This window comes from Piliocolobus tephrosceles, chromosome 11 (genome assembly GCF_002776525.5).
Source record: "Piliocolobus tephrosceles isolate RC106 chromosome 11, ASM277652v3, whole genome shotgun sequence".
NCBI classification, from domain to species: Eukaryota; Metazoa; Chordata; class Mammalia; order Primates; family Cercopithecidae; genus Piliocolobus; species Piliocolobus tephrosceles.
The window spans coordinates 44,946,596-44,960,446 of NC_045444.1; the positions used below are offsets into that span (position 1 = coordinate 44,946,596).

At 39.6% G+C, this 13,851-nt stretch overlaps 1 protein-coding gene across 8 annotated transcripts in view; it reads right to left on the bottom strand.

The window, feature by feature from the left end:
- Positions 1–1,946: 1,946 nt before the first annotated feature.
- Positions 1,947–13,851, bottom strand: part of WDSUB1 (WD repeat, sterile alpha motif and U-box domain containing 1) — a 50,872-nt gene continuing 38,967 nt past the window's right edge. For all 8 annotated transcript variants that reach the window (XM_023217389.2, XM_023217395.2, XM_023217394.3 and 5 more), the window contains one exon: positions 1,947–2,335. In XM_023217389.2, coding sequence (XP_023073157.1) covers positions 2,178–2,335 — 158 coding nt within the window. In that variant the 3' untranslated portion in view covers positions 1,947–2,177. The remainder of the gene's footprint in view (positions 2,336–13,851) is intronic.

The window sequence follows — 13,851 nt, forward strand, 5'->3', positions numbered from 1 at the left end:
ATATGGAAGAGAGTTGTTCAGCTTTGGTTTGCTTTATACAAAAAGAGGTGTGTCAGTTAGGTAAATTATTGGCATCTTAATTTTCAGTAGTTTTGTTTTACAAGAAAGTATCCTGGTAAAGTATAAAGGAAAGCAAAATACTGGCTGGGCGTGGTGGCTCATGCCTGCAATCCCAGCACTTTGGGAGGCCAAGGTGGGTGGATCATGAGGTCAGGAGATAGATAGATAGACACCATCCTGGCCAACGTGGTGAAATCCCGTCTCTACTAAAAATACAAAAATTAGCTGGGTGTGGTGGTGTGTGCCTTTAGTCCCAGCTACTCAGGAGGCTGAGGCAGGAGAATCGCTTGAACCCAGGAGGCAGAGGTTGCAGTAAGCCGAGATCATGCCACTGTACTCCAGCCTGGCAACACAGCAAGACTCCGTCTCCAAAAAAAAAAAAAGCAAAATACCTTAACACTTCTTTTAAAAATGCCTTTTTGCATTTTCTAGCAATGACTTTGAATGATTTTAGTAACTTTTATTTAAAAAACAGCTAACCTCCATCAGAAAATAAGTAAGTCTGTTTATCAAAACAGAGACAGTTGGACCAATGGTAAGTTCTTTTAAGTTTAAAAAGTGCTCTGTTGAAATTAGCATACTTTCCCTAAACAATACAACAGAAAAACGGCTGGGCCTGGTGGCTCACGCCTGTAATCCCAACACCTTGGGAGGGTGAGACAGGTAGATCATGAGCTCACGAGTTCGAGACCAGCCTAGCCGACATGGTGAAACCTTGTCTCTACTAAAAATACAAAAAGTTGCTGGGCGTCATGGCACGCACCTGTAATCACAGCTACTACCCGGGAGGCTGAGGCAGGAGAACTGCTTGAACCCAGGAGGCGGAGGTTGTAGTGAGCCAAGATCACACCATTGCACTCCAGTCTGGGCGACAGACTGAGACTCTAAAAGAATACAACAGAAAAACACCAAGAACATGCTTCCAGCCTTTCTAGTCCTCAATAGTAAGAATGTGAGAAGCATGTCATATGAATAAAAAATAGTTGTCTAGAACCATTTATCATGAATCCTAGTTATGACATAAAGGTTAACAAAGTTTAGTAATACACTAAGTTAAAATGTTGACAAAGAATTATAAAGAAATGGTGTTTGGAGATTTCTGTGTTAGCAAGGCTTGCTGCTTTTCTGTGAACATGCGGCATATTAGCTATGAGGTTATAAAATGCGTAGTCAGCCTTTTCCTATATTTCCATTGCTTTTCCCTTTTTATTTGCAAGTTTCAACATTCTTGAACAATTCTCCATTGCGAGTTTTGCGGGTAACAGTGCAAAGAAGGGTGCAGGCCCAGAGACCCAGCCTGCACTGACGGTGCAGTTCTAACAAGCTTCCTGCGGATAGCTTCCAGATGTAACAACTTTGGACAGGCAAGTAAGAAGTTGTTAGCACCACCTTCACTTCCTGAACCTGAAGTTTTTTTCTGGAGTGAACATATCAGGCTATTGTGTAAAGATGCCTTTGTATAGTCACTCCAGCTTGAATTATATGTGAGAACTTTTAATCATTCTGAAGGGAGGCTAGAGTTTGCCACTTCATATATTTCAGCAAAGTCAACCTATTCAGGATTCATTTCACCTAACCCGTACCTAGGTTTGGAATATAAGAAAATCCTTATCCTAAAAACTTAAAATCCAAAAAAATTGCTTAAACATCTGAAGTGATTTTTCTCAATTTAATCATAAACAATCTACAACCATTTTGCTACAAATTCTCTTTAAAAGGGCTCCAAAGAGTTATTGAATAAATGGCTATTAACTAGAATGTAAACATCTATTATTCTAGAGTAGTCCAATCTTCAGTTATAGAGATGACCTACATCTAACAAGAATAAATGTGGGCACTGTTGGGAATGATATTAAGAGGAATTTTTAAAAATTAGGGCACTGCAATTTAAAGTATAACTTTATTTCTACATAGCTGAAGACTTTTTTCACTAGTACAAAAAGGCTTTTATAGTAAGTCCATGTGTTTTTAAAGAATGAAAATTCACAATTTTTATAGGTAACTAAATTTAAGTTTACCTTTTTCCTGTTTTGCTTTTAATAATGTCTGATTAATATTTACCTGTAAATCATTCAAATGAGACCACTGAAAATATAAACAATACACTATCAACAATTTTACTTTTGGTGTGTCTCCAGCCATCTATTGATGGCCATTTTCAGAGTCCTATTTGGTGTTAGTACCGCTGAAGGAAGAACAAGATTTGTCATGGGACTTGTACGTTTCTTTTTGCTGATCCAATTTTCTATTGCTTCCTTTTCATATGAATAGCCATCTAAAAAAAAAAAAATTGCACAAATTACATGACGTAGGAAAGGGAAATGGGGATTACTAAAATGAAGTGAATGTAAAAACTCCTTGCGGAGGCCTTTATTGTGCCTTAAGGGTTATTCCTGTCTTGTACCACCACCCCCAAAAATCTCTCTGCCACAACACCTGAAATGCATTGATTGGATGGAGATGTATGAAGCAAAAATTACCCAGAAGGGTAACATTATAAACTCTTTGAACAATACAACTGAGACCGGGACCCTGTCAAATTCAGACACAGTGGAAGAGAAGAAAGGAACAGAGCTAGGTAGACTGGGAGTGAGGATAAACGGCCCATCAGAGCTGTTGAAAAGAGCCTTATGACTCAGCAAAACTTTCCAACACCTTGAAAAGTCAGGAAAACGGATAGATACCCTGAGATGACAGAATTTACTCCACTAAGGATTTGACAGTGAAAGGACTTAGGTTTTGTTCTGAGACCAAGTCTCACGCTGTTGCCTAGGCTGGAATGCACTGGCGAGATCTCAGCTCACTGCAAACTCCACCTCCCAGGTTCAAGAGATTCTCCTGCCTCAGCCTCCCGTGTAGCTGGAACTACAGGCACCCGTCACCTCACCCGGCTAATGTTTTGTATTTTTAGTCGAGTTTCACTATGTTGGCCAGGCTGGTCTCGAATTCCTGACCTCAGGTGATCCACCCACCTCGGCCTCCCAAAGTGCTGGGATTACAGGCGTGAGCCACCATGCCCGGACGCTAAGGTTTTTTTTAAAACCATATTCTTGCAAAATTACTTGCCTTTATACATGTAAAGATTGGACTTTTGCTTCACTACTTTCATTTTTATACTTGTAGCTCTTTCTCAAGCTGAAAATCTGGGTTCCTGATTTCATTTACACATTTAATCTATAGTACATATCATTGTTTCAAAATAATGCCAGTATATTTACTAACATAAAATTGAAAGAAATGTTAAGATTACTTTATGGTTCTTTCTGTCATCAAGTAGATTCACTAGAGTGGTCCCAAAATACTGTGTATGAAAACCACACTTACTGGGTTTCAAAGTTAAAAAAATAGGCTGGACGTGGTGCCTCTCACCTATGATCCCAGCACTTTGGGAGGCCAAGGCGGGTGGATCACTTGAGGGTCAGGTGTTTGAGACCAGCCTGGCCCACATGGCAAAACCCAATCTCTACTAAAAATACAAAAATTAGCCAGGCATGGTGGCAGGTGCCTGTAATTCCAGCTACTCAGGAGGCTGAGGCAGGAGAATCACTTGAGCCTGGGAGACGGACGTTCTGGTGAGCTGAGATTGTACCACTGCACTCCAGCCTGGGGTGACAGAGTGAGACTCCATCTAAAAAAAAAGTTAAAACTATAAAACAAGGTACCTTCAGAGGGGGTCCAATCTAACCTGTCGAATCCTTGTTCCCCACCCTTCCCATATAAGTTACTATGTGCAATCCATTTTCAAATATGTATATGTGCACACAGTACATACACACTCTACATAAAAGCTAGCATACTAGCCACACTGTTTTGCACCTTGGTGTGTTTATCTTCCCCACAGTACTCCACTGTAAAGATGCACTGATGGACGTCTGGGTGGTTTCCAATCTTTGCCTTTTACAAATAGTGCTGTACCAACAAAACCCCAAGAAAACCACACGCACACAAAATACAAATAGTGCTACAATGAAGTCTTGTGCGTGTGTCACTTTTGGGGAGATTTCAGAAGTAGGATTGCTAAAGCAGCATATATAATCACGCTAGATAGTTCCAACTTCCTTCCATAGGAATTCTACATTTTTCATTCCTACTAGCAATGTTTGAGAATGCCTTTTTCCCCTGCAGCCTAACCAACAGTATATGTGGTCAAACTCCTGGATTTTTGCCAGTCTCTAGGTAAGCAATGGTACAATACATCAGATGGAGAATCTTTTTGTTCATATGTTTGAGCCATTTGTTTTTCTTTTTCCTGTGAGCTATTCATATTTTCTGCCCATTTTTCTATTAGGTTGTCCTTAAGATTTCATATATATGGAATATCAACACTTGATCAATTTCTCCCTTGACTGCCAGATAGCGAAGTTTTCCCAATTCTGTCAAGGAATTTACCTGCACTGTCTTTGGAACTTTAAACGTCTTTGAAGAGATGGGGTCCTGCTGGTCTCGAGCTCCTGGGCTCAAGTGACCCTCCTACATCGGCTTCCGGAATAGCTGGGACTCCAGGTGCAAGCTGCTGCGCTCTGCAGGTTTCCCTTTTTATGTCTGGGTTTCTGATATATTTGGAATTTAAATGTACAGTATGCAGGATGGATCCAGTTTTATCCTTTCCACATGGTAGTTCCATTGTCAAAATACCACTTGTTGGAAGTAATTTTTACCACTGATTTAAACTTCTATCTTTATCAATCACTAAATTTCCAAATACACATGGATCGATTTCCGGATTTTAAACTTTTCCATTGTTCTATTCCTGGGCCAACACTAAACATTCATTTACGGAGGCTTCTCGACATGTAACATCTCATAGAGCTAGCAACTTTCCTCACTGTTTTTTTCTAGGTTATTTTTGCTGTTCTTAATAGGTTGCACGGTAAGAATCACCTTGCGTATCTCTCGGTAAAACGTTTTATCTCAGGATCACGTCAAACCTATGAAATGGAGAACGCTGACATCCCCCTGCCACTGAGTTTTCCTAGCCCTCAGCATGCTGCCATTATACTTTCACGGCGATGTTTTCGTTTTTATGTAGGTTTGAAAGTTTTACATAGTAAGTTTGGGGTTTTGGTGTGTGTGGTTTTTTTCTAAGACAGGGTCTCATTCTGTCACCCAGGCTGGAGTCCAGTGACATGATGGCAGCTCACTGCAGCCTTGACCTCCCAGGCTCAAGCAGTCCTCCCACCTCATCCTCCCAAGTACCTGGGATTACAGGCACACGTCACCACACCTGGCTAATTTTTAAAAAATTTTTCTACAGAAGGGGGTCTCACTATGTTGCCTAGGCTGGTCTAGAACACCTTGGCTCAAACAATGCTCCCACCTTGGCTTCCCAAAGTGCTGGGTTTACAGACATGGATTATACTGCACTCAGCCAAGTTTAGGTCTCATTTGTTCTAGTTTTTGTTATTGTAACTTAAGTATTCAGTTATAACGTTTAAGTGCTTTGGTTCACTGAATCTTGCTTAACTTGCTACTTTACAAAATTCATATTGTCTGTAAATTTTCTATTCTTTTGGGCTTTCTACATATACAGTTATATAGAAAAGGTTTTTCCCTTACAAATTTTTTTTGTAGGGGTGGGGGGATAAGGGGTGGCTAGTATTTCTAAAACAATAGCTGAGAGAGAGCACCCTTTATATTCCTGACTGTAATGGGAATGCTTCCACTGGCTTGTGGGCCAAGGTATATGTATTTTTTATCATATAAGAAAGTCAGCCAGGCTCAGTGGCTCACGCCTCTAATTTGAGCACTTGGGAGGCCGAGGTGAGTGGATCACTTGAGCCCTGGAGTTAAAAGACCAGCCTAGGCGACATGGTGAAAGCCCCGTCTCTGGATTGTTTTGGTTGCTTCACATCTGTGCTACTTTTGCCTCCTTGCAGAAACGAGTACCAGCTGTGTAGCTCCCCAACCTTGGGGGCCTGAGTTCTGGCCCTGAGAGACTGAGGTTCTGAGAAACTCAACTTGTTTCCTCCATCCTAGAGAAGAGGGAAACATGCTTTCTGCAGAAACTGTTACTTGTGACTGCCTTTTGCTCTTTTTCAGATATATTTCACACCATAAAATGCACCCATTTGTGGTTCTTGGTATATTTCAGAGTTGTGTATCACTCCATCAATCCAATACCCATTAGCAGTCACTGCCCCCTCAGCCCATGGGCGCCTCTGACTTTGTCTCTCTGGATTTGCCTCTTTTGGGTATTTCATATAATGGGACTCATACACTATGCAGCCTTTGGTATCGGGCTTCTTGCACTTACCATAATGTTTCCAAGGTCTATCCTCTATGTATTTGTGCATTTTCATGGCTTGATATTCTATTGTATGGCTACACCACATTTCATGCATTCACTTGTTGATGGACATCTGGGTTGTTTCCACCTTTGGGCTACTAATAATGCTGCTATGCCTGTACAACTTTTGGTATGAGCATGTGTCTTCAATTATCCTGCCTACATACTCAGGAGTGGAATTGTGATAACTTGCTGAGGAGCTTCCAGACTGCTTTCAAAAGCAACCACATGCGAAGGTTCCATTTTCTGCACATCCTTGCCAACACGTATTTTCCTACTTTTTGATTCTAGCCATCTTAACAGGTATGACATGTTTTGATTGGCATCAATGACACTGACCATCTTTTGAAGTGCTTATTGCCAAATAGCATATCATTAGACTGTTCCTAGAGCACCATTACCTATATTAACTTCTTCAGTCTTCACAACAACCTTATGATGTAAGATATTGTTAGCATTCCTATTTTACAAATGAGGAAACTGAGGCATGGCCTGAATAACTTTCCAGGGTCACACAGGTAGGCAGCAACTGACTTGGGATTTAAACCCAAGCAGTGTGGCTCCACAGACAATGCTCTTACTCTCCCTGTACACGGGACTTCCAGAAAGTACAACTATAGTAACTGAAATTTTTAAAAAATCTCACTGGACAGGTAAACGGCAGTTAGACAACTGCGAGAAAGACGAGAGAAGGTGCAAGGGATGGGAATGGCTGAAACGTTTCCAGAACTGGTGAAGGGCACGAAAGAGAAAAGTCTACAAAGACAAATAGGAATTAGACAGTATACTTGAACTGCAACTGAAAAGCATACCTGAAGTCAGAGTATAACCAAGTTAAAACACGGCAAAGGCTCTAAAAAGCAGAGTGGGCAGAGCAGGTTTGAATAGACCTGAAAGAAATAATCTAGATGGAACACCTATCAGTGCAGGGCTGGCATTTCTACTCTTTAGCCCCAGTTAACATGTAGTTTTTAGGTTTTCTGTAATTCTAACCAAAATACCACTTTATGTGGTAACATAAAATGATTCTAAAATTTATCTTGGCCGGGTGCATCACTTGAGGTCAGGAGTTCGAGACCAGCCTGGCCAACGTGGCAAAACCCCGTCTCTACTAAAAATACAAAAATTAGCCAGACATGGTGGCGCGTGCCTGTAATTCTAACTACTAGGGAGGCTGAGGCAGGAGAATCACTTGAACCCAGGAGGTAGAGGTCTCAGTGAACTGAGATCATGCCACTGCATTCCAGCCTAGGTGACAGAGTGAGACCCTGTCTCAAAACAAAGATTATCTTGACAGCTAAATTGGCAAAAATGACCAAGCCAAAATTTTTAAAAGATTGGACCTAACTAAAGATGTATAGCACTGCCTATCAGTATTAGGAATTTATGCAAATGTACCTGTAAATACGTGACTAGAGTTTTTTTTTTTTTTTTTTTTTTTGGAGACAGAGTCTCGCACTGTCACCAGGGCTAGAGTGCAGTGGTGCAATCTCGGCTCACTGCAACCTCCTCCACCTTCCAGGTTCAAGTGATTCTCCTGCCTCAGCCTCCCAAGTAGCTGGATGTTTTGTATAGAATCAGAGTAAGAGTTAATTTTGGCGACATCCATACCAGGAAATGCTGTCCCGCAGATAAGAATGAAGCATGTACTTCTGAATATACTGACAAATGGTGTTCTCTCAGATACACTGTTGATAGCAACTTTTTAAAAGTATGCATCGGGCCAGGCGAAGTGGTTCACGCCTGTAATCCCAGCACTCTGGGAGACCGAGGCAGGCAGATCACTTGAGGTTGGGAGATCGAGACCATCCTGGCCAGCATGGTAAAACCTCGTCGCTACTAAAAATACAAAAAATTAGCTGGGTGTGGTGGTACATGCCTGTAATTCCAGCTACTCAGGAGGCTGAGGCAGGAGAATCACTTGAATCCAGGAGGCAGAGGTTGCAGTGAGCCAAGACTGCACTCTAGCCTGGGCAACAAGAGCAAAACTCCCTCTCAAAAATAAACAAAGTATGCATCATAACCCATTTGTTACAGGACACTGTAAATGGATGGAAAAATATCTAGAAGAATATACCTAAACCATATCATTGCTACATGAGGATACAAAAAATAAAAATGAGGTACCAGAAATACAAACAGGTCCTGAAAGTTTTTCTGAGGCAATTAGTTCAATAGATATAAAAATATACATAAGGAAAAACTGAAAAAAAGAGTGTTCAATTCAGAAAAATATAGGTGGGAAAAGGAAAACAGAAGAGAAATTAGAATTATATGCTGGCAGGAATTTCTCCACACATGTATCAATAATCACAATAGAAATCGGTTCAATTCTGCTATTAATGATGAGGATTGGGTTTTTTTTTAAAGAAATCAACTGTATGTTTCCCATAGGAACCACTTATAAAACACAGGACGGTTAAAAATAAATGAGTGGTAAATCTACAGGGATTATTCTAACAACAACAAAAAAAAGCCAATTGAAAGCTCTTTTACTACATGATTCCACTGATAATACCATTTTTAAAATGGAGGACAAATTAGTGGTTTCCAGGGGCTGGGGTTAGAAGACAGTAGGGAGATGATGGGTCCAGTTATAATTGGGAAGTACTCTCTGTCTCCACTGTAGTAAGGTAATCACAAACCTCCAGACAGGATAAGACTGTGTAGAGCTTCACACACACAACTAAGTACAAGTAAAACTGGGGAAATCTAAGATCTGTGGGTTCTAGCAATGTCAATATCCTGGTTGTGCTATAATAGTATCATTGTGAAAAATGTTACCAGTGGGGAAAGCTGGGCAAATTATACAAGGTATGTGTCTCTACTGTTTCTTATAACAGCATCGATTAAATTTAAAAATAAATATGTGGTACCAGAAAGGTTAAAATGAAAGACACGGACAATAGGAAAAAGTAAGGCTGTGAAGCAGTCAGAATTCCCATATACTGCTGGTGGGTGTAGAAAGTGGTTTAACCACTCTGGAATGCTGTTTATATATACCTACTCTTAGGAATATAGCCAACAGAAATGCATACATATGTTAACCAAAAACATGTACAGAAAGGTTCGTGGCAGCACTATTTGTAACAGCCAACAATGCCCATCAATAGAATGAATTATATGCAACACAATGGACTTCTATACAGAAATGAAAATTAAACTGCGTTGTGCAACAATATAGATGAATCTCACAAACATGTTTAAGAAGCCAGACCCAAGAGAGTGACACGTTATGATCCAATAGTAAACTAATAAAGCAATCTATCCTACTACAGTCTAAAGGAGAAAAAAAATGTCAATAGACTAAACATTCTCAACAAACTGGAGATAGAAGGGAACTAACTTGATAAGGGCAGCTAACATCATAATGGTGAAAGCTGAATACTTTCCCTCTAAGTGCAGCTGAAGGTAAGAATGTCTGCACACCACTTCTCAACATCGTACTGGAAATTCTGACCAAAAATAACAGGAAAAGAAAAAAAGAATTCATACAGATTGGAAAGAAAGACACTACTTACAGATGACACACTCATGTATGAAGAAAGTCTATTAAGCTCCTGTTAAAAAGCTACTAGCAGCCCTCCGTATCTAAGGGGTCTGCATCCACTGATTCAACTAACTGCTGATGAGAGAAAAAAAAAAAAAGCCAATACCGTATAACAGCTATTTACAAAGCACTTACATTGTATTGGGCATAAGTAAGCTAGAGAGGATTTGGAGGGACAGGATGTGTGTCGGTCATATGCAAATATTACGCCATTTTATATATGGGACTTGAGCATCCACAGACTTTTGTATTGAGGGAGATGGTTACTGAAGGCTGACTTTACTACTCAATGTAGCAAGATCACAAAGTCAATATATAAAATTGTATTTCTATTTAAGCAGATTGTACAGTGTTACAAAAATATGAGCTACTGGCCAGGCTCAGTGGCTCCCAATTCTTAGCACTTTGGGAGCACAAGGCAGGAGGATGGCTTGAAGCCAGAAGTTCAGGACCAGCCTGGACAACAAAGAGACTCCATCTCTACAAAAATAAAAATTTTTTTAAAGTTAGCCAGGCTGGTAATAGGTGCTTGTGGTCCCAGCTACTTGGGAGGCTGAGGCAGAAGGATCACTTGGGCCCAGGAGATCGAAACTGCAGTGAGTTAAGATTGTGCCACTACTCGGGAAGGGGAACATCACACACCGGTGTCTATTATGGGGAGGGGGGAGGGATTGCACTGGGAGTTATACCTGATGTAAATGACGAGTTGATGGGTACAGCACACCAACATGGCACAAGTATACATATGTAACAACCCTGCATGTTGTGCACATGTACCCTAGAACTTTAATAAAAAAAAGATTGTGCCACTGCATGCCAACCAGGGCACAGAATGAGACTTCATCTCTAAAAAGTAAACATTTAAACATTTTTTTAAAATTAGCTACCTAAAGATAATTTTGACAAAATGTGCAAAACCTATAAAGGAAAAGAAGACCTAAGCAAATGCTAATGCAGAGTGATACCGTGTTCATGGAGTAGAGCAGTTCAACTCCAAACTGATCTATAGATTAAACACCATCCCAGTGAAAATTTGGGCCAGGAAACTGAGAAAGTGTTTCTAAGATCTATGTGGAAATGCAAAAGGAGCAAGAATAATCAAAACACTAAAAGAACTAGGTCATGTGATTTTCACTACCTGACTTCAAGACTTACTATAAAAGCAGCCAGGCACGGTGGCTCATGCTTGTAATCCCAGCACTTTGGAAAGCCAAGGCGGGCAGACCACTTGAGGCCAGCAGTTCAAGACCAGCCTGACCAACACAGTGAAACCCCATCTCTACTAAAAATCCAAAAATAATTTAGCCAGGCGTGGTGCTGCGCGCCTGTAATCCCAGCTACTTGGGAGGCTGAGGCATGACAATCACTTGAACCCAGGAGGCGGCAGTTGCATTAAGCCGAGATGGAGCCACTGCACTCCAGCGTGGGCAACAGAGCAAGACTGTATCAAAAAAAAGAAAAAAAAAGATTATAAAGCTACAGTAATCAAAGCACTGTGGTAACTGGCCCCTAGATAGACATAAAACTCAATCACACATCATACGAAGTCTAGAAATAGACCTGTGATGTAAGTTGGATGATTTCAACAAACATGCCAAGTAATTCATTAATAAAATGATTTCTCAACAAGTGATGCTGGAACAACTGGATATTCATTTAGGAAAGCCATATACAAAAATGTGAAGTAAGTCCTAGACCTAAACCTTAAATTTTCTAGAAGAAAACAGGATGAAGATCTCTGAAACCTTGGGATAGGCAGATTTCTTAGAACTCAAAAAGTAAGAAAGTGAAAAATAAGATTTCATTAAAATTAAAAACTTTGTCTCTATAAGAGACATAAAAGAGAAAATATGTGTAATACATTACCTTACAAAAGACTTGCATCTAAAGAACTCTCACAACACAGTTAAGATAATCCAACACAAAATGGGAAAAAGATTTGAAGATACACATTACAAAAAAGATACATGAATGGATAAATAAGCTCACAAAAAGATGCTCAACATCATTAGTCAAGAGGGAAATGCAAATTAAAAAGCACAATGAGAGGCCAGGCATGGTGGCTCACGCCTGTAATCCCAGCACTTTGGGAGGCAGGCTGATCACAAGGTCAGGAGATCGAGACCATCCTGGCTAACATGGTGAAACCCCATCTCTACTACAAATACAAAAAAATTAGCCGGACATGGTGGTGGCTGCCTGTAGTCCCAGCTACCCAGGAGGCTGAAGCAGGAGAATGGCATGAACCCAGAAGGCACAGCTTGCAGTGAGCCGAGATCCCACCACTGCACTCCAGTCAGGGCAACAGAGCGAGACTCTGTCTCAAAAAAAAAAAAAAAAAAAAAAGCACACTGAGACACCACTTCATATCCACTAAAATGGCAAAATTTAAAAGACTAGCAATACCAAGTGCTGGAGAGGATGTGGAGAAACTGGAAGTCTCAGCTATGAAATTTCAATGGTACAACCACTTTGAGAAACATTTTGGTAGTCCCTTTAAACATGTGCTTATGATACAACCCAGTAATTTCACTCCTATGTAATTAACCAAGAGAAATGAGAAATGTCCAAAGATCTGTCTGTAAATGTTACAGCAGCTTCAGTCATAATAGCCACAAAGTAGAAAAGACCTGAAAGTCCACTGACAGGTTAATGAATAAACATATTATGGTATATCTATGCAATGAAACATTACTCAGCAATAAATACAAATTACTAGATACTACAAGCTACATCAATCTGGAAAGCTGAGAAAAAGCAGCCAGAAGAAAATGTCAGATTGGTGTCTTCCCTCAAGGATGAAACTAAAATTTGAGACCTGTCTATGGTCATGTGTGTTTTTTTGTTGTTGTTGTTTTGTAGGAAAAAAGCACACTGAACATCAGAGTGAATATTAAGAAGCCTCTCAATAAATTAGAGACAGAACCCTATTACACTCTTTGCTGCCAGGTTTTCCTGAGATTCACTTTTAATACATCAATTGCCATTCCTGCTTAAACTAACTCGAGTTGAGCTGCTTTCAACTGCAAACAAGAGTCCCGATAAACCAAAGTCAAAAAATGTGTAGCCACTGCTATACTCACAGCAAATTTCATAGCCTGAAATAAAAATAGCTAATTGACTTTTATTGTTTATTATATGCAGGTACAGCTTTAAGTACCTAATATAGATGAACTCATAATGGTAAGACACTACATAATTAGTTCCACTAGTAATGTGGATGGTGGACAGCGTATACAAAGTCTATCAGCTAAGTTAATTATCAGAGAAGATGAATAGATGTTTTATACTCAAATATATGTAAATAGTAAGCTACCATGTAAAAAAAATGCATTGCCTCCCTTGCAAAGTACGGAATAAACTATTAAGCTGGCAAAAGTAAATGGAGTTATAAAATAATACACAATGATCACAAAACTGGAAAACTAGGTACAATTAGATACATCACTGGCAGCACTCTAAACTGTTTTTTTCCCTGGAAAATAACACATCTAACAAAATGTATCAAACTATTTTCACATTCATAAAACATCCTCAAATTGACTAGTTCTGCTTTGTAACATATAACCCATGTAAATAACCCTAAGTAATGGTAAACACAGAAAGAAATGTGCCAAGATGTCAGCATGGCATTTACAGTGTAAAGATTTGCAAGCACATACACACCAACTAACAGAAAAGTCAAACACAATGTATCATGCAGCCACAATAGGGTGAAGCTATTCAAAGTGAAAACTCCAGAAGAAGTCAACACAGACTAAGCCAATACTCAGAAACATATAAGGAAGCTGTAGGACAAAATTTAAGAAAAAAAAAAAAAAATATATATATATATATATAATATATATATATATAAAATTTGGATTCATTGCATAATATGTAGGTCTGTTAATGATTAGAAATATGGAATGACACAACTTTATAATTCTTTGTATAAGATTGTTTAAATTCATGA